This window comes from Gekko japonicus, unplaced genomic scaffold (genome assembly GCF_001447785.1).
Source record: "Gekko japonicus isolate JY-2015 unplaced genomic scaffold, Gekko_japonicus_V1.1 scaffold362, whole genome shotgun sequence".
NCBI classification, from domain to species: Eukaryota; Metazoa; Chordata; class Lepidosauria; order Squamata; family Gekkonidae; genus Gekko; species Gekko japonicus.
Genome location: NW_015160220.1, coordinates 232,753 through 260,043, shown reverse-complemented (window position 1 = coordinate 260,043; position 27,291 = coordinate 232,753). Strand labels below are relative to the sequence as shown.

Below are 27,291 nucleotides of genomic sequence, written 5' to 3'. Positions count from 1 at the left end.
TCTATCAGCAGGTCTTAAAATAATGACCATATTTGTAGTCTCAAGCCACATAATGTGGCTATCTTTTCTGAAGTTTGTAGGACTTTTCCCAGTGGCCTATGTATTGTATTTGTCAGCATATCAGGTATCCTATAAGTGCAGTCTATCATTTATGTTCAGAATCATTCTAACGGATTTGCATTGACAATAGCTGGACTACAGTGTTACGACCAAACTAACTTAAGACACACTGATTCATTTTGGGAGAAGAGAGGATAATTATTATTTAATACTACATTATGGGATTCAAAAGTGTCCATGCTCCTGCGCTGGCATCTGAACAGAGACCATTGTGATGAATAACTTTCCCTTAATCTCTTTGCTGAGCTTCTTTTCCACAAGAGTTCTTGTTGATATATTCAGAGATGTTTGTTTGTTTGTATGTGATTTAATTCCTCATTTTGTTTTCTTTTTGTTTTGGCCTTCTTTCTGTTCTTTCCTCACATCTGCATGCTCACATACAGCTCTCAGAAAGGAGGGTGACATGGAGGTGTCCTCATGTTCTACTCACCATTCCTCTTCTCCCATTGCTTCTTCATCTTACCGGTTACCATCCTTCTTGTGTCCCAGCGGCCACTCCTGCTGCCAATGGCTTCTGAGGATTCTGATCATACTCTACCTCCTCGTCTTTGTTTGTTCATATGTTGTGTTTCTTTCCATGAATTCGGCGGCAAAGTCCAAGAAAAATTCACATTTACAGAACCATTTGCATGAATCTGAGTCCTTCCCGTTCACTCCTTCCTCTCTTTTGTGTAAGTTGAGAGATAGACAACTCACTCCCTTTACCTTACCCCACTTCTTGGATCCCACCTAAAATTTCCATGAAGCATGTTCTTCCTGCCTTCCCCCTCCTGCTGAAGCCCAAAATGCCTCCTGAAATGCTGTTCTTGGGGGATGGCGGGGGGGGGGGGAGATAGCTTGGGGAGGTCAGCCACAGGAGGTGGGAATAGATGCAAGTCTCCTCCCTTCTGTCTGCAGATTTTTTATTCAGGATCCAAACCCATATTTAGAGCTGGCCTAAAAAGGCAGCTTATTGGATTTTGATAGCATGCTATTTCTCTACTGAAATTGGTGAAAATATCTTGTTTCCATGAATGATTCAAAAGTTGATTGATGTGCTGTGGTATGTATAGGTGAAGAGAGAGCTTTCTTAGGAAGTCACTGCCAGCAAAGTTGGACAAATTCTAATGTCATCATGTTAATTCAAAAGCAGGAAAGAAAAAACCTTGTGAATGGTGTCACATAGTAAAATCAGGAACACCTTAGGAATGTTTGCATTGATGTTGCTGAATTTGTGGTCTGTTTTTTTCGGTTGTTTGGAGGCTTTCTCTTTAAAACTACTGAGCAGAAACACAGTCCTAGAGAAAGTTTTCCTGGGCAAGCCCCACTGAGACGAATGAGAGCACAAGCATTCTTTTAAACATGCCATTCATTTCTAAGGATCATGGGAGAATATCATGATTGACTATGCTATAAATCGGTGTATCACACAGACTTTGTGACAGAGGGCTTGGTATTTACATGCTGCATGAATGTTACATGAAGACATCTATGCAGTGTACTGTGTCCGGTCATTGGAGCTCTAATATTTCTGTAGGTACTTCATTAGGTGGGAAGGGGATGATTAGAGAGAAGCCAACAATGTATCAGATTATTGTGCAAAGGTCAGAAGACCTCTACTACAGAACTTTCCTTTTGTGTCAGCTCACTCCAAAGAATTCTGGGAATTGTATGGTGGCACTACTGAGACTTCTCTGCATATCATTTAGAATACTTTATACTCTACTGTTTCTACTATTCTAGATTGTCATTAGACACAGTGTAAGCCTAACAGAGGTCCATCCTTCCAAGTCCATTGAAAGTCAATAGAAGGGTATAACTCTGCTTAGGACTGCAGTCAGTTTCTGCTGTAATGGTTTTATTTGTTGTACATTCCTAAAAAATTGGGGAGGGGGGAGTTGCCTACCTATGGATTGATCATTGATTAATTCATAAATTTCTTTAAAGACCCAGTTTAGTTGTATAGGAGTTCAAGATGTAAAGTAAGGTCAGAATTCATTTTGATGGAACTTGCACTGCTATCAGCAGGTCTTAAAATAATGACCATATTTGTAGTCTCAAGCCACATAATGTGGCTATCTTTTCTGAAGTTTGTAGGACTTTTCCCAGTGGCCTATGTATTGTATTTGTCAGCATATCAGGTATCCTATAAGTGCAGTCTATCATTTATGTTCAGAATCATTCTAACGGATTTGCATTGACAATAGCTGGACTACAGTGTTACGACCAAACTAACTTAAGACACACTGATTCATTTTGGGAGAAGAGAGGATAATTATTATTTAATACCACACTATGGGATTCAAAAGTGTCCATGCTCCTGCGCTGGCATCTGAACAGAGACCATTGTGATGAATAACTTTCCCTTAATCTCTTTGCTGAGCTTCTTTTCCACAAGAGTTCTTGTTGATATATTCAGAGATGTTTGTTTGTTTGTATGTGATTTAATTCCTCATTTTGTTTTCTTTTTGTTTTGGCCTTCTTTCTGTTCTTTCCTCACATCTGCATGCTCACATACAGCTCTCAGAAAGGAGGGTGACATGGAGGTGTCCTCATGTTCTACTCACCATTCCTCTTCTCCCATTGCTTCTTCATCTTACCGGTTACCATCCTTCTTGTGTCCCAGCGGCCACTCCTGCTGCCAATGGCTTCTGAGGATTCTGATCATACTCTACCTCCTCGTCTTTGTTTGTTCATATGTTGTGTTTCTTTCCATGAATTCGGCGGCAAAGTCCAAGAAAAATTCACATTTACAGAACCATTTGCATGAATCTGAGTCCTTCCCGTTCACTCCTTCCTCTCTTTTGTGTAAGTTGAGAGATAGACAACTCACTCCCTTTACCTTACCCCACTTCTTGGATCCCACCTAAAATTTCCATGAAGCATGTTCTTCCTGCCTTCCCCCTCCTGCTGAAGCCCAAAATGCCTCCTGAAATGCTACTCTTGGGGGATGAGCTGGGGGGGGGGAGATAGCTTGGGGAGGTCAGCCACAGGAGGTGGGAATAGATGCAAGTCTCCTCCCTTCTGTCTGCAGATTTTTTATTCAGGATCCAAACCCATATTTAGAGCTGGCCTAAAAAGGCAGCTTATTGGATTTTGATAGCATGCTATTTCTCTACTGAAATTGGTGAAAATATCTTGTTTCCATGAATGATTCAAAAGTTGATTGATGTGCTGTGGTATGTATAGGTGAAGAGAGAGCTTTCTTAGGAAGTCACTGCCAGCAAAGTTGGACAAATTCTAATGTCATCATGTTAATTCAAAAGCAGGAAAGAAAAAACCTTGTGAATGGTGTCACATAGTAAAATCAGGAACACCTTAGGAATGTTTGCATTGATGTTGCTGAATTTGTGGTCTGTTTTTTTCGGTTGTTTGGAGGCTTTCTCTTTAAAACTACTGAGCAGAAACACAGTCCTAGAGAAAGTTTTCCTGGGCAAGCCCCACTGAGACGAATGAGAGCACAAGCATTCTTTTAAACATGCCATTCATTTCTAAGGATCATGGGAGAATATCATGATTGACTATGCTATAAATCGGTGTATCACACAGACTTTGTGACAGAGGGCTTGGTATTTACATGCTGCATGGATGTTACCTGAAGACATCTATGCAGTGTACTGTGTCCGGTCATTGGAGCTCTAATATTTCTGTAGGTACTTCATTAGGTGGGAAGGGGAAGATTAGAGAGAAGCCAACAATGTATCAGATTATTGTGCAAAGGTCAGAAGACCTCTACTACAGAACTTTCCTTTTGTGTCAGCTCACTCCAAAGAATTCTGGGAATTGTATGGTGGCACTACTGAGACTTCTCTGCATATCATTTAGAATACTTTATACTCTACTGTTTCTACTATTCTAGATTGTCATTAGACACAGTGTAAGCCTAACAGAGGTCCATCCTTCCAAGTCCATTGAAAGTCAATAGAAGGGTATAACTCTGCTTAGGACTGCAGTCAGTTTTTGCTGTAATGGTTTTATTTGGTGTACATTCCTAAAAAATTGGGGAGGGGTGGGTTGCCTACCTATGGATTGATCATTGATTGAGTATGTGTCCAAGCTACTTGGCAGAACTCTTCTGTTTCTTTCGTGGGGAAATTCCTGATAGATAGTACTTCACACCAGAAGAACAAATCATTTATGCTTCTACAGGCTTTGCTTCTTTTAAGCTTTCAGATATCTGTGGATACTTTGTTGTCCAGATACATAAACTATAATCTAAAGCAAATGCTAAAAATGATTTGGAAAGTCATTGTAAACTTTTTGCATTTTTCTGAAACAAAAAGTGAGACATCAGTTGAGATTAAAAGAAGGAAAAATATTCTCCTGTGTAGCATAAAAATATTCTATGTAAGCTTTGTGAAGTCCATGCAATATGGAGCATTGTTGTTTCTCTTCCAGTTTTATTAGCCTTGGGGCTATGAATCGTACCACCTTTTAAGTGAAATTCGTCATTTGTGGTGTAAAGAAAATGCTGAAATTATAGTCATGTTAGCTTGTTGCACAAACAAAATAAAAATAGACTTGAAGCTGCAGTCTTCGGCATATTTGTTTGGGAGCAAGTCCCATGTGTGGGATCAGGCCACAAGATGCTATGTTAAAGCCTGGATGGGTTGTAGCATTCCCTGGTGTGGACAAAAGCTAGCTTCACCAGATGCATGGACAGCAAGTAAAGGTAATGCAGGCCTCCAGGTCCTATTCAGAAAAGATTGCCGCTAATTACTAGGTAAACTGTGATGACTGGGAATCTTTCAGAGACCCTTAATGGATGCCGTATGTGCAAACGTGTTTTTCAGTTTTATGGGTTTTTTTCTCTGTTTCAAATGTGCTCTCTGGCTCAGAAGCGGGGAACAGCAAGGACACAAGCTTCTCTCCCTTCTGTCTACCAAGTATAAAATTGCCGGCATCACGGCCTGGAAGAATAATGCTGTAAATCAGCCATCTGCTGTATGCAAAGCAGTTTCATAATCTTATTTCTACTATAACTGATCTGATTGGTCTCACTTGAGAGACAAACATGAATTCATTTATCTGTATTTGTGTCTATGATACTTGAAAACATGATTGTGAGTGGTGGTCGTATCAGTACCCATTAGTCAATATAACCCCCCCAAACAAAAAATTAGGGAAGGCAGCATCAATGAGAGAAAATTCATACCATCACAGCTATTGTCAAAATGATGTGTATGCTTAACCACCTTATGTGGTTGAAACAAGGCAAGCCTCCTGCACCATTTAATAATTGTATGACCAAGGAATTTGGAAGTATAACTTGAAATATCACGTTATCTCGTACAGTGTGAAATGTAAATGAGGTATGGGTGCAATCAAGCAAAAGGGTGACTCCTGCCTCTGAGCACTGAAATGCCACAATGTCTGTTGCAAGCTTAGGAGTTCTGGAGATGGTGCCGGTGATTTTAAAAAAAATTGTAAAAAGGACGAGGTGGGTTGGTTCTCTCCCCAAAACCAAGATTTGGCCATGGAGGGAAAACAAAACCGCCAGGAAAACAGGTCTGTATCTTGTTTAGCTAAGACATGGTTGGAATGTGACTTGTGTGTCAGATTAGGGGTCAGCCAGCTTCAAATATCTTAGTTCACTGTTGTCAGATTGCTTTCTTGATATTTGCACAAATTTCCACAAAGGAAGCGAAGTCTGAAACTTGAAGGGAACATGAGCAAGGCTTTTGGGAGAGGGTGTGTGTAGACAGAACCACATAATGGATCTAATTCCTTTAACTGGACCAGAGCACAATCTGTACCGGGTAACAGAGGGGTTCACTTAAAAATATGAAGAGGTGGTTTAATAACCCACTTTTCTCTACCTTAAGGAGTCTCAAAACAGCTTACAATCACCTTCCCTTCACCTCCCCACAACAGACACCTTGTGAGGTAGGTGGGGTTGAGAGAGTTCTGAGAAGACTGGAACAAGCAGGCTTCATGTGGAGGAGTGGGGAATCAAACCCAGTTCTCGAGATTAGAGTCTGCCACTCTTAACCACTTATCCATGCTGGCTCTCAGTCTCTGCAGCTACTGTAGTTGTCATTACAAAGTGGACATGAAATGGCCTCTGGGACTCCAGGACGGGGCAGTATATACAGGTTCTCAGAGAATACTACTGAAGTTGATTTAGCATAATGGCCCCCCTTCCCCAGTATTGCCACCCCCAGTTCTATCAATCCTCACTAGTGGCAGGACCAGAGCTCAGGTTTCCGGGACCCATTTACCTGAGAACCATTAAGCAGATCAGTGGGATAAAGGAACCCAATCCATGCAAATGGTATGATTATTATGAGGCAGCCCAGGTTATGGGTGATTCTGCAAATTCTGAGGGCATGGCTACTTGGACAAACCTGGCGTGCTTTCTCGGTGCATCTGACCACCCAGCCACGTGGTGCCTCTGCTGCTTGGTAGCCTAACCCCATTTTGCCACAGATGGGGAGAATAACTGAAAGGGCATACAACATAATCTGACAAAAATCAGGAGTAGAAGCTCCAAGGGTTGGATCCAGCTAGCTTTTCCACGGTCCCTTTGACCACCCAGAATGGCTGTGCTGATCTTCATGGGACCTGGGGACAAAAGCCATGTGGGACAAGGCTCTAGTAAAGAGGAGAATTGGGAAAGACTGAGTGGGAAAGTGCCTGGGCCCAACCACATGTTGCTTTGTGTCTAGGCTTGCCAAGTCCCCCCGGGGGGCAGTGAAACCCCCGCCCCAGAGGCCCGTTCCCCGCCACCAGCAGATCGGGCCCCAGGGGGGAGCCCCACCCTGATGTGCGCGTCACCCAGAAATGACGCAACTACGCCGGGCATGCTGGGGGCGGGGCCACGGTCAAGCACCGATGCGCTTTGCGTGCGCACGCACTCCAGACGCTAGCCGGGAGTCCCCCGCTGCGGCGCAACACCTTACTTGGCAACTCTATTTATTTCCCCTTTTCTCAGTACAGTTCCCACTCTCTCCATTTTTGAAAGATTCAAAACAAAAACTGCCAGACTTGGAAGTGAGGGATGTTCCCATGCAGATAGGCATTTACAGCGAGGCATTCAGGGCTTTTCAGCAGTCCTGAGCAAGGCATGCTCCCACAGCTGCCATATTCAGATCTCTTGAAATCAAATTGGCACATTCAGGTGCAGTAGCCGAACGTGGGTTAAGTGGTTTTACTTCATTGTCGTGAACCTCTCTGTGAGCGTTAGTGGCGCGGTCGGAACTAGTCAGTCTGCACGGTGAGCCACTGAACGCAGACAGTTTGTCGGGGTAGTTATGGCTGCCATATAACGTTTTTAACTGCTTCCTTGACGTGGCCTTCTGTGATACACCATAAGGGAAAAGACATTGCTGCCCTGCAGTAATTGTATCATAGATACTGGAGGCTCCCAGTCTTGGCAGTTTTTGTTTTTTTTTAAATCACCACCACACATTTGATACCTAATACTGAGATTAGCTATGTGTGTCGGGGAAATATTAATGGTAATTAATTAATTATTGCTGTGGGATGTGGCAAGGTGCCCAGCATCTCAGTATGGGCAAACAGTAACAGTTGGGAGTATTTGGCTAGAAGACAGTTCATTTGCTGATATTACTGTGTTTCGTTTTTCTGTCTATTAGGGATGGAAGTGTTTAATTCTTCGTAGGCATGCAATGAGTCGGGGAGGATCTTTTCTTCGTAAGACACTGAAGAGAGAATCAGCTGTCTTACAGACTCTGCCAGATCATTAGTGGGTGAATCAGAATGAATCACTTGGAGCAGCAGACACAGAAAAATCGTATCATTCTACACATGACAGCTTAACTGTTCAGGAGACGCATAAAGCCATTCAAAACAACTTACAGAAATGTCTCTGGCTTCTTTTTTGTGGTAGTTTCACTATACAAAGTATATGTAGCCAACCCTGGAACAGTTTAATTGTTTTCACCTGAGGCTGCATGTAAAGCTTGCGCAAGTGGTTGCCAAATCCTCCGGTTTTTGTTCTGCTGCAGGAGGATCCTGCTGCAACACACCTTGGAGAGGATGATGCAGTGGTCTGTGTGCTTCTGAAGAGGCTGTGCATAAGCACATTAAAGCTGTGGGTGGCATAAAGCTGTATGAAATGCTCCCTACGTCCACAGCTTCTTGCCTCTTCAAGGGCCTGGATTAAAATACAACTCTGCCGTAGCCTTATTAAACTGGAACAGGCTGAAAGAAGTAATTCCTGATCCAGAGGCTAAGAACATAATTATGAGCTTTCCTTTGTAGACTCTGGAGTTTTTAGGTTGCACTCAATGCTTGCGTGGCTGCTTAGATTTGAAGTCATGAACAGTACCATTGATTTCTCTAATCTAATTGCAAATTAAAAGATAGGCCAGTTGCTTAGCATCGTGTGGCTATGTGCAAGTCATTCTGTTGTTTGTTCACAGGAATTCCCAGCTGTGGTTCATAAGTGCAGAACTGAATTTGTTTCATAGGCATAACAGAAAGACTCATACACACAGCCAGGAAGCTGAAGTTCTAGGACTCATACACATTTAGCTCACTTACATACATTTAGCGCCTTACCTTCATTAATCTGAGATTAGGCATTGGTCATGAGGGTAGTGGCCAAGGAATATGAAACTCTGAGCTTGGTCCAAGAGGCGCTTGGATGACAGTGTGAACAGACTATGCTGGACTCCCAGTGACATGGTCCCATCGGTAATGTGGGAGGTTTGTCTGCAGTCCTAAAATTGGGCTAGCTATAAGCAGTTATTATTAAAATTAAGCATGAGCTGTCTGTGGTGTTACTCACTTTTTAGGAAAAGCAAAAGAAAGTGTTGATGGTTAAAAGTAACTCAATGTTATATACGTGTAAAAGATCGCAAGAGAGAAAAAGCCAAATGCAGCATCGCCAATAGAGGTTTGGCATCAAAGTGGAAAGGAAACAGAGTGGAGATGAACAGTGGGATACTGTAGCACAAAAGGCCATTACAGCTAGCAGTAACAACAAATTGGGAATTAATTGGGAGATGCCATGTTCATGTTAGGACTTTAAAAAAAAGTCTGACAAAATGGAAAGAAACTAGAAGAGAGCTGAAAGGAGAAGAATAGATAGTCCAGGCGGAAGCTACATGGCTCTGATACATCAGACAGAGAAGGGAGGGAACGTAGGCTGGGTCTGCCTTGAGCTTTCAAGTTATTGAGGTTATCGTATATCACATGTCCCTGAAGTTCTTTCACAAGCTCATCTCCTTCTGCACTTGCTCTTTATTTCTGGTCCTATTTCAGATAGGAAATCCTAGGTCAGTGTATTACTAGCCTACAAGATACCTCGATAAAAGCCAAGGGACATAAAGGGAGAATAGAAATTAAATGTTCAGGCCTCAGCCCTGCCTATACATACTCAATGGAATGTGGCCAGTAGACATCTGTGTGTTTATAAATTGTTTTGTGTGTCATCTCAGTCCCTATGATCGGGAACCTTATAAAAACTTCAGCACTCCTGTTCATAAGGATCAAGCCTACACATAGTTTGTATTGCTGTGGGCACTGTGCCTTCCTCCTGGCAACTGCACGGCCAGCACATGCTTATTCCTGCTCCCTTTAGCCTTACATTGTTTGGTGTAGTGGTTAAGTGCGTGGACTCTAATCTGGGAGAACTGGGTTTGAGTCCCCACTCCTCCACTTGCACCTGCTCGAAGACCTTGGGCAAGCCATAGTTCTGGCACAGCTGTTCTTGATAAAGAGCAGTTTCTGTCAGAGCTCTCTCAGCCCCACCTACCTCACAGGGTGTCTGTTGTGTGGAGGGGAAGGGAAAGGAGTTTGTAAGCCGCTCTGAGACTCCTTTGGGTAGCGAAGGGCGGGGGATAAATCCAATCTCTTCTTCTGCTACCTATATATGTCACCTGTAGAGGGCTCATGACAAAACATGTCATGATTTTGCTTGTTCTAAAAATGAATCTTCCCACATCCTGCCCAGTCTGGAGCTTCTCAGGCTTAAAGGCAATGCTTTTTGAGCTCATAGACTTGCATAGCAGTCTGCATAGCCCAAACTACCCTGACTTGTCAGAGCTTGGAAGCTCAGCTGCATCAACCGTGTTAGTACTTAGATGGGACCCCACCAAGGAAGACCAGGGCTGCTGTGCAGAGGAAAGCAGTGACAAACCACCTCTACTCATCTCTTGTCTTGAGGGGACTCTCATAGATTGGTTGCAACTTGATGGCACTTAATGATTATTTTAGACATACATATGTTTATTGAATGGGGGGGGATCCATTCTTTGTCTGTACCCAGACAGCTAGAAGAAAGGGATGCCCCGTGTAACGGGATGAATGGGCTGCAGTTGATCCTTGGCATGCAGACACTTTATAAATAAATCAGAAAGCTGATCGTTTCGCTGTCTCTTCCTTCTCCTGTCAAGCCCCAGGATTGAAATGTCCATCCATAGATATTATGAGAGCTGGAGGAGATGATGCCAATCTTGAACAAACAATGATAGCTGTGTAAGGCTGTAAGATTTCTTTAATCTCATTTACTGGCATTGTTGGGACTGCATGGGCTTTGGCTGGATGTACTCTGTGTTCTAGCAAACAGGTCAGCCAGTACAGTTTGATCAAATGTTTGTGTGACTGAAGCTACAGAAATACAAGACTGATTCAGTTATTGCCCAACAAAATTAAGCTGAGACACACCATTCATACTGTTCCTTTGGAAAAGATGGCCGCCACTTCTGGCTTTCCTGAATGTCTATGTTGTAGCGTAGTGTTCTGAAACTATGAAAGCAAGCTTGCACTTATAATAAATTGTGAGTGTGGCCGAATGATACACAGAGCCTCAGGTTGGTGGTTAGCTTTGTCTACATTAGTATTTGTTTTACAGGAACCTCTGGTAAGCAAGACGAACTTAAATAACACAAAGTTGTGTGTGAAGTGCTTCAAACAAAGCAAACTACAATGGTTCTTAATATGTATAATGTTATGAGATCTAATTGTGATTTCCAGTTTACAAGTGAGGGACTGAGGGTGAGTAACATCATCTATTCAATGCCTTGGTGGCCAACCTTTTTACAAGTAGGTCAGATGTTGAGTCCAAACTATGAGGAAGACTAACGTAATCCACACTGTAGAACATATACATTATGGACCTCTTCCCTACCTCCATGGTTTGCATGGTTTTGCCTCTTGGCTTGAGGTGTAGAGGAAGTGGAGAAGCTTGCAGGCTTGGCTGTATGCCATCAGCAGGCCCCATAGACTCCCCTGTTCCTATCAGATGTGCCAAAAATACAGCCTTTGAGACCTGTGTCATAAATTGGTCACCCATGAGCCAAAGCTACCTAAGAGTCTACAATTGAACAGGCATTTTTATTCAGCTTATCCACATCCAAATGTTTTCAAATATTTTTCATTCATAATGTAATTTGTAGGAATGGGTAGGAATGAGCAGCTATTTATGCTACGATTTCATATTGTCGGAAATGAAGGGTTACTACTATGCACAATTGTAGAAAACAAGAATTGCTCCAGTTTGATTGGGGGGGGGAATGATTTATGCCTTTTCTACTGTGTTGTCCTAAGTGTGTGCTTAGCGTTTTGTGTCATGTGATTTGTTTTAGGAGTGTCAGTGATGCACATTCACATTTTGCTTCTTTAGAAGAATCCTATCACTCTTTCATAGAGTTCCTGGATCCCTTCACCAGAATCTCTTAATATTGTTCCAAACCAGATGGTTCTCAAAATCAAGTTGCAGAGTCACAAACAGCTGTTTTTAATAACAGATTCCTCTTAGCTCCATGGTCTGACATATTGCTGTAGTGGTTAAGAGTGATGGACTCTAATCTGGAGAACCAGGTTTGATTCCCCACTCCTCCTCCACACGAAGTCAGCTGGGTGACCTTGGGTCACTTACAGTTCTCTCAGAGCCCTCTCAGCCACACTTGCCTCACAGCGTGTCTGTTCTGGGGAGTGGAAGGGAAGGAGAATGTAAGCTGCTCTGAGACTCCTTTGGGTAGTGAAGGGTGGGGTATAAATCCAACCCTTCTTCTCCTCATCCTCCAGTTCACCAGCTAACCCCAAAGGATCCCTCATAGATGCAGTGATTTCAGATCCCCTGTCTTCTCTGCAACCCATCCACAGGGTCATCCCTGAGTGTCCTCACACATGCACTATACCAGTTTGCCGTTTGCAAACCCCAGCTTCCTGTGCAGATAGGCCACAATTCCCCTAGTGCCTTCAGCTCCCACAAAAACGTCTAGCACCCAGGATCACCAGTCTGTCCAGAATTTACATGTGCTACAACTTGTTCTCAGTCAGCAATGGCAAGCATGTCTCTCGTGTTTCTGGCACTGAGTGATAATGTATTTTGATCCATGAACATACAATCACAAATTGTGATAGTAAATATACTAATTAGCTTTTTTCCTCAGTCTTAAATCTGTTGGAATTTGGGTCAATTGGACCTGGGCTTTTTTTCATCAAAATATTTGTAGTTCCCAAAACTGTGATCATTGTATTGAATGCATCTTCCTTTCTTATATCCAATGCATCATATTTAAGACACCTGTTCTGAGTGCCTCCTCTTCCTCCTAGACTAATTTACTGTGACGGACAGGAGGATATTGTTGAAAAGCTAAGAAAGACAAGGAAAGTTACTCCACTGCATTTGAGGAATTCATTTCCCTTGGGAGTAGGGTTGCTGAAAAGTCTGAGGGTGTAATGGGATATTTATTTTTTAAAACACTTATATCCCACTTTTCCTAGTGGTTCAGTTTATCAAGTTATGTTATTTAGCATCATGCCATGAAATGCTTCAGCCACCCAAAGCCACACATTAAGCTTCTATTAAAGGAACAGGACATTTTTCTCCAGGCCTCTTGACAACACTGTTTAGGAGAGAATTCCCCAAATGCCATTTTGCCTTAAAAACTACCAAAGGTAATAGGACTGCTTTCCCTTGCATTAAGTAGTCTGTATCCCCTTTAGTGTCATCAGCCGTCTTTACTCCAATCTGCACCCTCACATGCTATGTATTTGCATGCCTAGCAAGCAATAGATATCACGGTAAGGAACGGGAACACTACTACTCAACACTTTACAGGATGAGAAGGAAAAGATGAAGGAAGAATGTGGACATAAGGGATGTGAGACATATCGAAACCTGCTACTCCCAGGAAGCACAGCTATGTGGCAGAGCAGGATTTGGGAGATAGGGCCAGAGATGAGTACCGTAGGAGATGGAGAAAGGAGACCCAGGACCAAGTATGACAAGGACCTATGATAAAAGTTTTCATCATATCCCCACAATTTTGTGAGGATATCAATAGTTTGTATTTCCAGTTGAGTTACGTTTCTTTTGTTCTGGGAAATGCTTACTTCTTGTCATTGAGGTTAAGTGGAAGATAAAGCTGGGTAGTGAGTGTAGCTCTTAGAGTTCAGGTTCAAGTGGTCTCTTCTGCTGGATCCATGTGGCTCACAAAAGGTTTGTTCATATAATGCCAACTCACTTCTTTTACAAATCTCTCTAAAGGTTTAGAGCTTGAAAAGATTCTCTACAAATAGAAAATGGATCTCCGACATAATGCTACATATATCTCTGCAAACAGACAGATGTGCCAAGGCCAGTCAGTTATAATGCAAGCAACATAACGCTTTGATGGTGGAAATGGGTGGAAGGCATTTATGAATGAAAGGCAATCGCAGTGATCAGGCAGAAATCAGAGTGACTTTAGTTCTGTTACTCTTACTGTGATGGCCTTTTCTTCTGCTGGTTTCCATAGTGCTTTTCATCTTATGTATAATTGTATTCCTCTTTTTTATCTTGTCTTTAGCTCGTAAGCAGGAGATTATCAAGGTTACTGAGCAGCTAATTGAAGCTATCAATAATGGGGATTTTGAAGCCTATACGTAAGTTGTATTGTTGTTGTTGTTGTTGTTGTTGTTGTTGTTGTTATTACAGTATAGCTGTTTGCCAGAGAATGATAATGGCTTGTTTGCAGTGACACAAGGATGTAGAGTACTTGGTAACTAAGATCAACTCTTGATCAAATAATATGCATGTGCTTTTCATGTTCAAGAGCCCTCACATGTTCATGAATCTGCTGGTAGGCTCGCAACCCAGTTTGGATTATGTGGTCATGCCAGTTGCATCAAGCAGCATCTCCTTGTGAGAGCTGTATATACACCCACTGAAATTTGTATGCTCACGGGTTGTATCCAAACAACGTTTCCACTGCTGAAAAAGGGAGGAAGGTGTCCCCCCTGTGCTGGGGGTTGTGGGATCTGCCTGGACAGAAGCCATAGAAATACATAGTAAGAAAGGAAATTGAATGAGATTGAAAAAGCTGCCTGAATTCAACCCACTATGATCACAGAAACTGTGCTTGCCCCCAGAGGTCATTTCGGGGGGGATCGCAGTTCCCCCGGGTGAGGTATGGGGGGCGGGGCACATGACGAAGCCCTGCCCCCTGCTTCCAGCCGCCCCGCTTCTGGCCCTCATTCAGCCAGGAGGAGGCAGGAGAAGGGGGAGGGTAAGTTGCTTCCCCCCTGCCTCTCCCCACCCCTGCCTGCCTGGGGCCAGGGAGGGCCTTGGCGGGGCTTCCTTCCACTCCCGCCGGCCTTGCAGGTCCACCGCCGGGCCCCACATGGGGCTCGGCAGTGGAGCAGCAAGGCCGGCGGTGGCAACCGGGACCGTTGGGGGCGGGGTGTGTGGCCTTATGAAACACTTATCGCTTCTCGGCCTTTTGGCTAAGATCAAGTGTGTAGAAACACTTCCGGTGATGTCAGGGGGTGTGGCCTTATGACACACTTCCGGTGATGTCAGGGGGTGTGGCATATGCTAATGAGTTATGCTAATGAGTCCCCCTAGCTCTTTTTCTACAAAATGACCCCTGTTTGCCCCACTATGCACCTACTAGATGCCACATAGAGGGAGTAAAGTTTCCATAATGATTTCCTGTCACCCGAATCCAGCCATAGTTACATCAGTAAAGATGCAGATCTACCTCACATTAAGTCTATCAGCTGCAGCATCAAGGATATAAACCTTAGCAAATTATACATTTCAACTGGGTGTGAAGATTCCTTTGATTCTGGAAGAAAACAGCCTAGTGTTGGACTTGGTATATCAGTAATCTAAGTTGTACAGCCATTGTGATGAGATTTTTTTTCTGTCCTACAGGAAGATATGTGACCCAGGCCTTACCTCATTTGAACCAGAAGCTTTGGGAAATCTTGTAGAGGGAATGGACTTCCACCGGTTTTACTTTGAGAATGGTGCGTCTTCTCTAGTAGCTGTGTCTTTCAAACTAATAAGTTGAGACCATTACAGTGGGCTGTCTATTTAGTTAAATACTCAAGATTTTAAAATTCATTTTTATCCTGCTCTTCTTCTAAGGAGCTTGTGGCAGGGTATATAATTCTTTCCTCCATTTTATCACAGACCTGTAAAGTGGATTAATCTGAGAGAGAGTTACATGTCCAAGGCTGTTGAGTGATGGGGCTATTTGAAACAAAGATGAAAGAGAGAGAGAGTGACCGACACAGGGTCACCCAGTGAGCTTCCATGGCAGAATATGAATTTGAAACTGGGTCTCCCAGATCCTAGTTCAGCACTCTAACCACTACACCATGCTGGCTGTCTACTTCGTGGTATTTAAGATGTCCTTTAAATGAGCTTGGTAGGTGCCAAATTCCAGCTGGTAGACAAGCTTCATATTCTGGCATTTGTACTCTAGATTTATTTTAATTAAATCATGCCATATTACCTTGAATAATGAAATACATTTAGAAGCTATAATGGAGTAAGTTCAATATTTTATGGAATTACTTATGCCACAATTCAGAAAGCTCAGTCCATTAAGCCCCAAAATGACCATTCCTTTCTTTTTTGCTTGCTTGCTTGCTTGTTTCAACAGCAGCCTCATATGCTAGATTGCAAATTGTATTTGAAACTCCCCTGAATTCCAAAAGTGACATGTGCCCTAGAAGTCATGTGCAGCAATATATGAGTAATGCTATTTGGAGACAGTACAATGCTTCCCATGTTCACAGTAGATATGATACAGCAGCCTTACTGGAACAAAGCAATTCTGTCTCCAGTTCAAGGGTCCCCGATCCTTATGAGCCTATGAGCACCACTGGGATTTTGTGAGGTAGTAGAGGCTGCCACCCCAAAACGGCTGCCTCAGGAGTCAAATACTAAAATGGCTGCCATAAGAGATGAAACCAAATTCAATATCAGCACTCCCATTTTGCAGCCATGGGAAACCCTTTCATGTAATAAGGGGAGAGACTAACAAGCCCTGCAATTACAATGGCTCCACCCACTTCCTGAAAAGCTTGGTAGGCCCCAAGGGAAGTATTGGTGGGCCCAAGGCACCACAGGCAGTTCACTGGGGAACCTTGGTCCAGCTAGTGTCTGGATGGGAGATCTCTGAGGAACCCTATATACCCATCTTGAGTTTGAAGAAAAGCAAGATATGAAACAAATGATCTCCTGTTGTGAGGGTGTTTTTTTTAAAGTAATCACAAAAAAATGGCTGTCCTCCTCCTTCCCCACCAAGAAACCTGAAATGGCATCACTAAGACCATTGGAAGAAGAGAGGATTGAGATATAAATACTTTAAATAAATACATACATAAATGCTTGAGGGTTTTAAATGATTTATTTATTGACCTATTATATTTGTTTCTGCCTTCCCTACAAAAAGAGCTCAACGTGGTGTATGTCTGGGAAAGCCACATCGTCCTCTAGGTTAGTGAGACAGCAACTTGCTCAAGGCTTCCCAGTGAGCTTCATAAAGTATCCTTTGCTTGCAGTGGCCACTCTCCAAATAAAATCTTGTTCTTGAAATATATTGCTCCCATATGCCACGTCTGTTTCAATCAAAACCTATTTGGAATATATATTTTTTTAAAAAAGAGGAAAGTGAAGTAAAAATCGCTAGAGGGGATCCAACAGAACAGCTATGCACCCTGACATGTTGGAAATCCTTAAACAATTTTATTTATGTGCCTCGATAGAAATATGGTAGAGCACAGTGCTCTGCCTGAAACAGCTGAATATATTGTGAGGCATGTAATAAAAACAGCTAATTCAGGATTCTGTTTCACGTGCTCATGAAAGCTCATTGTAAGTCTGTTCAGACACGAGACAGTAAACCAGCCAGGCATGTCCTGAGCCTGTTCCCAAGACTAGAGTCCGTATGGCTTCTCTGATGTGAGATGTGAGGTGATATCAAAGCAGAGATAACTCACCACTTTCCCAAGTAACAAACCCTTGTCTGATTCTCATACTGCTTCTTGACATGGTAAAGTTGTTACAAAGTTGTTACCATGCCAGTTTTGTGTGGTGAGCATTTTCTGTCAGTATCGTCCCATACAATACTTTACTGTCCCAAATAAATGGATTGCAAGACACAGTAGCCAATAACACTTCTTGCCACATGACAATAGTTGTTATGAAATATTCACTGTATGGAAAACTTTCATGGTTCACTTCATGAAGACTTTACTTAAAATCATGTGTAAGCAATCTAGGTAATATATAAGCAAGCTGTCATGGTGTTATGATAGGCTTTGATGCCTTTGTGCTAATTAAATATATTATTATAACTGTAATGAAATGCCAAATTGGTAAAAAGAAGGAATTCAATTTGAATATCAAGTAGAACATGAGATACTGCACATAGCTATGTGCCTTCAGAAAAACATTGGTTGATACCAATTGATTTCTGTACATATTACTATCAGGAATTGGCCTGTTTCCTTAGTGTGTGCCTTGATTATTTTTTAATCAACTCTTCCATGAGCAACAAGAAAGGGGAGAAAGAAATTTATTAGACAATAAATTCTGGATGTGTTCTCATGGTTCCTTCGGAAATTGTTTTGAAATAAGTTATGACAGGATTCTCATGGCCTTTTTAGTACCAGCTCACCATTAAAAGACTTTGCTATTGTTAAAAGTGGCAAGGAATACAGCTTGGTCTCATGAGGGCCTCTTGCTGTTCTGTCCTGAGGCATATAACTCCTGTTGTTAGGGTCAATGCTTGAGCCAGCCATAGTATAAGGAACACAGACTTCATTTTTTATTTTTAACCAAAGAAGGCACATTTTGTTTCTCCCTTTATCACAAGGAAGTCAGTGATAGCAACATCGTGTTCCTGTTCAGATAATACCTGAATATACAGTAATGAAAATCAATAATGCTTTGATGGTAACAGAGAGAAACGGAGAGAAACTACGCCTTGTGTGAAGCAGAAATTCAGTTCAAGAGGTTCACCCAAGACTGAATTGGTGTTCCCTGACAATTATCATGAACTCACTGTGGACTTGGACAAGCTACTGTCTGTTAGCCATCATCGCCCCTCACCTTAGTTATTATCAGGATAATAATACTGGCCTGCCTCAACGGGCTTGTTGTAATGTACATGAATGTACATGAAACACTTTGAACACTCTAGCGTGCTGTGTTCGATCCAAGGTAAGATGAGTTATTACTGGTCCAAGCTATGAATTCCTGTCTCACCAATTAAGATCTCAGGCTCCTTCAAAAAGCTCTCAGGCTCCTTCAAAAATATTATACTACAACATGGGATCTGATGCTATTACTCTGTGGACCCACTCCCCAAAAAAACCCACATTAAATGTGCTTATGATCCATTCAGCATACCATTAGTGCTCAAGTCCTGTATTTAACTGGAACTTTTAATCCTGCCTGGCTGCACCTATTGGTGCCTTATCAGTTTATAAAACCTGCAATTTCTTTCCATAGCTTTGTCTAAGAGCAACAAGCCAATCCACACCATTATTCTGAATCCTCATGTCCACCTTGTGGGTGATGATGCTGCCTGCATTGCATATATACGGTTGACTCAATACATGGATGGAAGTGGAATGCCAAAGACTATGCAGTCTGAAGAGACACGGGTCTGGCACCGCCGTGATGGAAAATGGCAAAATGTTCACTTTCACCGTTCAGGATCACCAACAGTACCTATCAAGTAAATAATGGGTTCCCATCTTTGTATTCTTCCGTGATCAGTCATCCTGAATTTCCTTCCCTTCCTACTTGCTCCAGCTACTTATTCCATTCTTTCTTCCTACTCAACCTTTGTAGCCACCCTGCTTCTCTTAGTGCAAGTTTCTGTTTACTTATTCCGGTAGAAATCCCTACTAGCCATGTTTGAATGAGGTTTGGAGCCCAGGCCTTTCTATTTCAAGCCCAACATTCTGTCCTCCAGGATATTTTCAAACCCTTTATCACAAAGAGACTAAAGACCCTGTGTAAAATGTATACTGCTTATCAGTTTTTGGAAGCCGCCCTGAGCCCGCCTGGCGGGGAGGCTGGGGTAAAAGTGAAATAAATAAATAAATATGTGGCATGCTTGACATGAAGAAAAAACAAAGGGGGAAGAAACCCAACCATGACAACAGGGTGGGTACTCAGAAGGCTGAGTATAACAAACTTAAAAGTATAACGAAATATTTATTACACAGTGTAATTGTTACACTGTGTAATGAATACTTTGTTATATTTTTAAGTTTGTTATACTCAATCTTCTGAGTACCCATGCACACTTGAGATGGCCAAGCAGAACAGTGTAGGACTTTATAGGTTAAAACCCAGCACCCAGAATTGTGCCCAGAAACAAATTGGAAGCCGATTAATGGTAGTATCAGTATTATGGCAAGCCCAGTGAGTGGCCTGCATTGTATTTTGGACCCTTGAAGTTTCTGAACACTTTTCAAGAATTGTCCTATGCAGTAGTCAAACTTGGATATTACCAAAGTGTAGGTAACTAAGGGATCTCCTCCCAGGAAGGGACACAGCTGACATAGCCAACCAAAGTTGGTGAAAAATATTTCCTGTTACAGAATCCCTGGAACTTTCATAAACAGAACAGGACCTTAAAAGCATCACCAACTTGCAAATCTGACCACTACCTTCTTGGTCTGATGAAGTAGTCAGCCACAGTACTTCTGCCTTATCTGGACTGAGCTTACATATTCAGCCAGTTACTGGTTCCTAGCAGCTGGTTCAGGGCACTCCCAGTCACTCCTGTATTGGATGAAACAAGAAACAGTGTTTGGTGTCATCAGCACGTAATGGCACCTCATCCCGAATCTCTGGATGAGCTCTCCCAGTTTAATATAGATGATAAATAGCATGGGGGAATAGCATAAATGCCATAGATGGGACAAAGTTCAGATCTTAATGCAATCTAATGGCGTGAACAGTCAAGACCCATTATTTTAATCATTTGCAAGGGGACATGGGCGGGCGCCGGATGCCTCCGGAAACGCGATCAGACGCCCGCCCTTGCCCCGCAGTTTCCGGAAACTAGTACCTTCAAGGTACTAGTTTTTTGCCACGCCGTTTCGGCTGGAAGCCTCGGTTGAGCCACGGGAGTGCTACGCTTCCCAGATGTGCTGGTGAGATCGCGCCCGGAAACTCCGGCTGTTTTCCGTCTCACTTGTGTGGCTTCTGTTACGTGTGACCGCAGCCCAGATTATATTTTATTTACGTTATTCATAGTCTGCCTTTCTCACTTGGACTCAAGGTAGATTACACAGATTGAGTCTACATACAGTGAGGGATCCAGAGAGGCAATGGAATGGTACAGTTTTCCTCACCATTTGACAGAACATTTCAGAAAATAAGCATGCTGAGTAGCTATATATACAATAGCACTGTCCCGGTGACATACCTAGGTAGAAGGCAAGATGGGTATAAGAGGAGTACAAAGTATTATGATGTCCCCACCCCCTGCCCAAGTGGGCCTGGTGACATCCCACTCTCAGTGCACTGTCTTCTAGCTGGTTACATTGTCTGAAGAAGGCAGATGTGTTATCACTTGGCAAATGCACGTATTCACCTGATGCAAGGGTTCAGTAGCCATTTATATGAATGGTCTGGTGTGACATGGACAAATGGCCTCACCGCATGCTACGTTCTGGTACTTCTTTGAGCCAGATTTGGAATCTGTGACATCTAGAATATGGACATGAATTGTCATTGTACCAAAACAAAAGCAGATTAACAAGTAGTGGCTTTACTCCCTTAATTATTAGCCTAAGATAGATGCAAGCAGTCTTTGAACAATTTCTATAACATACCTATGTCTAACTCTGCCCCAAAGTGCTCATAATATAACTTGCACCAGTTTCTACTTAATTTAAAAAGTAACATATAGTAATTTGAATATGAAAATGTATGCATGTATGATTTATTGGGGGGGGTTAAATAAAAAGTTGACTGTCCATTTTTAGTTGTGTGCTTTTGGAACATATTTGTTAATTAGCATAAAATTATAGCATCTCTAAAATAATCCTTTCTTTCATTTTTCTCTTTTGTCATTCTAGCTAAATGTCCATGGTGCCACATCTGCATCTTCTGCACTCTGCACTCAGTTGGCTACCATCTGGGCCACTCCATTGTCCTCTTCATGCATGTTTTTGAGTGCATGAAGCTGTGAAGTTTCTACATGTGATACATTTATGATGAATCATTTTGTTATATATTCCATGGGTACCTTTTGTTTACACTTCTGTGGAGGGGATGTTCCATACAAATTTAAAATGGCAGAAAAAAGCAGGAAGTGGCGGGAGGGGTCAAAATGTGAGAATGTATGCAGAGTATACCTCTCATGCCAAAATATTATAAATATCATCACACAGAACCTATGGAAATGAAGGGTTTTGTTTTTAAGTATCATTTTCTGTTTGTTTTCTGGCTGACATTTTCAAAGACTATGGCTTTGGCCGTAGTCAAAATAATGAAATTCCAACAAACAGCCGCTTTGCTATTGTAGGATGTATGGGTGGAAATCCTGAAGCATTTCAGTGGGCTTGAGATGAGGACACTCATCTTGGCTTTGAGCTTGAGCTGGAAATAAGACATAATTTGCTAGCTGAACCTCAGCAGAATTATCTGTCACTGTTCTCATCCAGCCAGAAAAACTTTTTAATATATGTATATATATATTTCTTTAGCTTTGTTTTAACTGCAAAAAAACATATTTGAAATAACACTTCTAATTTGAGAGCTAATCAGTGGACAGGTACAAAATGGCTTTTGATGGCTAAAGTGAAAAGGTAAAATAAACAAACTTTTTTATCATTTTCTGGATGTACAGTTACATTTATTAAAGCAAGCCGTAGAGGATTTTTTTAAATTGATGCTCTAGTCAAGATGTGTGGTAACTTAGGACAGTTAGGCCTTAAAAGCCTAGTGTCAAGAGTTTACTTGTCAACATTTTGTTTATAGCAATTTCTTACCTTAAAAAAAATAAAACTACCAGGAAGACATCAGTTTTTAAATAGTACTGTCACAGTTCTACCACAATACCTTTATCCATTTTCTCATGGCTTATTGACATCCTTGAACAGTGTGGAATAAAATAATCATTGATGCTTTATTAACTCTTTTGTTTCATTGCTGCATATATTATACCTGTAAAATTAGCAGGAAATATATTCAGTGTTGATTTAGAACAGATCGCTCAATTGCTATTGTGTTGATGTGTAATGATATTCCTGCAAGCATTTGGTCCTCTTTTTTTTCTTTAAAAGAAAAAGAATGGAGGGACTTTTTGTTCTCTTTTTTTAGAATTTTATTTGTTTATTCACTCTGATTAACAGTGGACCTAAAAGTTTTCCGTGACGTTGTATAGCGCATGATATTTTGATCAATGTTCTTTTTAGTAATTAAAATTTACAACTTGCAGCAACCTGACATTTTTTAAGCAGAAAGAAAATTTTCCCAGTTTATATAACTTCAAAGTCTCTGCATTGATTGTTAATCAAAAGCAGAACTTATTCTGTACACTTTGATGTTGTTCCTTGTAAGCATATATTAACAGGTTAAGGAAAACTAAATCTTTTTCTGGTGATGTTTAATACATATTTTCAGCCCACAGAAATATTTTTAGCAGGCATACACAATAAATGTCTTGAGCCATATTAACCTGCCAACAGGATCTGTGAAAAAGCAATGGACTCGTGCATTTTGTTTTTTAAAAAAACTAATAAATTTCTTTTTTTGTGAAGCGGCTTTAAGCAGTATAAGTGTATTTTACATTTAACAAACATTAGGTATAGAAGGGTTTTTTTAAAAAAATACTTTTACCATAGCATGTGGTGTTACCATATTACTCTAGGTCAAGTCTGTTTTCCACACTGAGATGTGAGAAAAATCATGTGAGTAGCTTTCTATGCTCCAATTGAATAACACACCTAACCCTTTGTCATTTTAAAACACCACAGTTTACCATGGGACACAGTGTATATATATATATATAAATATATATTTCTTGCCATAATGGTAAAGAACTGACTGATATATTTAAGAATTAATAAATTTGTCATTTCTGCTGAGATCTCTGGCTGTAATTGTTTTCATTGGGTAATGTGACATGGGGTCAGATTCAAACCATTGGACTGAATCCACAGATGCTGTTCCACTCGCAAGATGTGCACATCTGTATGAAGAGTGTCTTGCACTGATGGAAGGACTCCTTCCATTCATGGAATAGCACTTTGGGATCCAGCTACAGTTTTTTGTTTTGTTTTTTAATCTAGCAACTGCACCCATCTCCATGTCTATTGCCATCTGTTTATTAGTGCATCAACAAAATGCCATAGGTGTGAAGGTAAGAGTATCTATGGAGGGAGAATTTGTAAACACATGTACACCTAGAGCTGCCTTATACTGAGGCAAACCATTGGCCTGTCAAGCTCAGCATTGGCTATTCTGATTCGAAGCAGCTCTCCAGGGTCTCAGGCCAATGATATGATCATTTTAACTGGAGATGCCAGAGACTGAACCTGGGACCTGCTGCACACAAAGCAGAAGGCCACAGACCCTTTCCAAGGACCTCTGGTACTGAAGATGCAACACGTAGAAAGAGCTAGGCCACTCACCATCAGGTTGTGGCCCCACCACACAGTTGCCACAGTTGGCAAGTCATTGGCTTAATAGGAGAAAGTGTACTAGGGAACCAAGGTGGAAACTGCCTGTTTCCCCACTGACCAAAGCTCTGAAGGATGAAGCCTAATTCTGCCTACAATGCCCAATTTATTATTTTTTTTGGGGGGGGGGGATAATAAAGCATGATGAAATGTTGGGAGTGTGAGATGAAAGAGATTAGCAAAATGTCCATTATTATGTCAAGTGCCTCTAGGTGAGGTGGTCTATTACAGTAACACACACATTCATACTTGTACTGCATCCGTGTGGCATAGTCAGTAGGGTGCCAGCCAGATGGGAGCTTTTAAGCAGCTTGGGGGGGTGGGGTGCCAAAGTAGAGCATATAATTTTTGTTTTTTTCTTCCTAGGAGAGAATGGCAGCCTGCATGTCCCATAGACCTCTATGGTAATAATTTAGAATGGAATGTCACCACCTTTCACCCTGTCTTCTGCATAGCCCTCTCCTGGCTTCGATCTCATAACCACAGAATCCTAAGAACTGGCTCACTTTGTAAAGCTTACAATATTTCTTATTTGAAAACCAGTTTTACCATTTTTGGGGGGCCTTCATAAAAGCCTTGTGATGGCAGAAGAAGTGTTGGGGTTTTTATACCCCACTTTTCTCTACCTTAAGGAGACTCGGCAGTTTACGATCGCCTTCCCTTCCTCTCCCCACAACAAGCACCTTCTGAGGCAGGAGGGGCTGAGAAAGTTCTGAGGGAACTGTGACTGGCCCAAGGCTTCACATGGAGGAGTAGGGAACCAAGCCCGGTTCTCCAGAGTCTGACACTGTTAACTACTACACCATACTGGCTCTCACGCTGGTAGGTTGTGGCTGTGATGTATTTCCTCCTGCATGAATGAACGGCCTCAAAGTAACATTCAGCCTTTCCTTTCCTATGAGGCTTATGGTGAAGTAGAAAGCCAGCATGGTGTAGTCTTTAAAGTGCTGGGCAAAGTCCTTCTGAGGCAGGAGGGGCTGAGAAAGTTCTGAGGGAACTGTGACTGGCCCAAGGCTTCACATGGAGGAGTAGGGAATCAAGCCGGGTTCTCCAGAGTCTGACACTGTTAACTACTACACCATACTGGCTCTCACGCTGGTAGGTTGTGGCTGTGATGTATTCCCTCCTGCATGAATGAACGGCCTCGAAGTAACATTCAGCCTTTCCTTTCCTGTGAGGCTTACGGTGAAGTGGAAAGCCAGCATGGTGTAGTCTTCAAAGTGCTGGGCAAAGATCTGGGAGACCCAGGTTCAAACCCCAGCTCTGTCATGGAAATGTGCTTAGCGACCTTGAGCCAGTGACACTCAGCCTAATTCCTGGCAGGGTTGTTGCAAGGATGAAACGAAAGGGAGGAGAACGATGTTGTAAGCCGCTTAGGTCCCTATTGGGAAGAAAAGGGTGGTATAAGGAAAGTATCCTGCTTCTGTCGGAAATAATATCAACATTTAGAGCAGAGCTGGGTGGTACAGTGGTGCAAAGAACACATTTGGCTGAAGTGACAAAATGCAACGATGCTGATATAGAGAAAAAAGGAAATGGTGGTATAAGGAAAGTATCCTGCTTCTGTCGGAAATAATATCAACATTTAGAGCAGAGCTGGGTGGTACAGTGGTGCTAAGAACACATTTGGCTGAAGTTACAAAATGCAACGATGCTGATATGGAGGGGGGGAAATGTGCTACAGAGAGAAGCATGGGCCAGTTTGGACTTGTGTGTTACCAACCTGCCAGGAAGCCAGTGGAGACGTTTAGATAACAAGGTCGGCCATTTGACTTTTGCTTCTTGACACATCCCCCTTCGGTCTCAAGTTTCTTTCTAAATTCTCACCAGTTTAAACCAGTATGACATGGCTTGCTTGGGGCTGTTATCTGGGAAAGTAAAGATGTACCTGCTAACGTTAAGTGTAAACATAAAGGGGCCTCCTACATACCATAGCTGGCCCTTGGCCAAGTCATTGCCCCTCAGCTTCATTTTTGCAAAAATAGTAGAACAGTAACTGAAGAGGTCCTTTCATGACATGAGTTTCTCATCTACAACAATTGAACATTGAGAGATCCAATGGACAAACGCAGTTTTGCTTGAAACGAAAAGAGAGAAATGAATCCTGACTTTGCTGTGGTTGACATCTAGGGGATACTTGAAGAGATGTCTCTGTCTTCTGTAAATAGGTGTGTTCTTGTTTCCATTAGTGCTGGAGATTAAGCAACTTCAGAAAGTCTTTAAATATTAGTGGGAAAGGTTTGGGCGCAGGCTACCTCTTGTAAGAGATGGATGGATTCTATAGGTCGGATCCAGACTAAATTGGCAATTTCCACCAAATCCCCCTTCTCACTAAAATGTCATTGTGCATTTTGTGAAGATCAGTGGGTGACAGTAGGAGGGGGAAGGCAGGAAAGTTCCTTTCTGTGATTAGAAGATTTAGTATTTCTGTATTTCTGAATACAGTGTAAAGAGTCCTTTAATTTGTTGACTACTTGGTGGGTAAGGACTTTCCCACATTTGACTTTTTTTTACCAATTAATCTCGGATCCAGACTAAATTGGCAATTTCCACCACATCCCCCTTCTCACTAACATGTCACTGTGCATTTTGTGAAGATCAGTAGGAGGGGGAAGGCAGGAAAGTTACTTTCTGTGATTAGAAGATTTAGTTTGGATCCAACTCTACGTGTTTATTTTTCTGAATACAGTGTAAAGAGTCCTTTAATTTGTTGACTACTTGGTAGGTAAGGACTTTCCCAAATTTGACTTTTTTTAACCAATTAATCTATTAGAATATTGTTTCGTTATGAAACAGCTACAAGAACGCCACGTACTTTTAACTGGACATTGGGAATACCAACCCAAACTAGCTTGAAGAACACCGTGTTCCTCACTTTGATGGAGTTCAGCTTATCCTTGCTGGCTCAGTTAAAAACCTTGGGGTTATACTGGATCCAACTTCAACACTATTGCATCGTTTATTGAATGTCCAATTTTGTTGATTGTATTAACTCACTCTGTGTAATCCACCTTGAGTCCCTATGAGAAAGGTGGATTATAAATAACATAAGTAAATCCATAAAAGAAAAATACTTTTTAATATAATACTGAGGCACCACCTGTCTTGGGTCATAAAAGAAATGTGTGTAATCAAAGACAGTAGTCTCAATTGGTATTTATTTGTCAGTAGTACAGATGCACAGATTCCCCCCCCCATAGAAATACATTTTCCAAAATTAGCTTTGTGTATTGTTGCCAGAGATCAAAAACCATATGGTGTGTGTGTTTGTGTGTTCTGCAGTGG

General features: G+C 41.9%; 1 protein-coding gene across 4 annotated transcripts in view; it reads left to right on the top strand.

The window, feature by feature from the left end:
- Nucleotides 1-23,311, top strand: part of LOC107110299 (calcium/calmodulin-dependent protein kinase type II delta chain) — a 196,946-nt gene extending 173,635 nt beyond the window's left edge. For 2 of the 4 annotated variants that reach the window (XM_015411086.1, XM_015411063.1), the window contains 4 exons: nt 13,866-13,941; nt 15,215-15,309; nt 18,809-19,037; nt 21,400-23,311. In XM_015411086.1, coding sequence (XP_015266572.1) covers nt 13,866-13,941; nt 15,215-15,309; nt 18,809-19,037; nt 21,400-21,403 — 404 coding nt within the window. In that variant the 3' untranslated portion in view covers nt 21,404-23,311. Of the gene's footprint in view, nt 1-13,865; nt 13,942-15,214; nt 15,310-18,808; nt 19,042-21,399 lie in introns of those variants that run through there. The other 2 variants (XM_015411069.1, XM_015411077.1) reach the window with 1 other exon arrangement.
- Nucleotides 23,312-27,291: the final 3,980 nt, after the last annotated feature.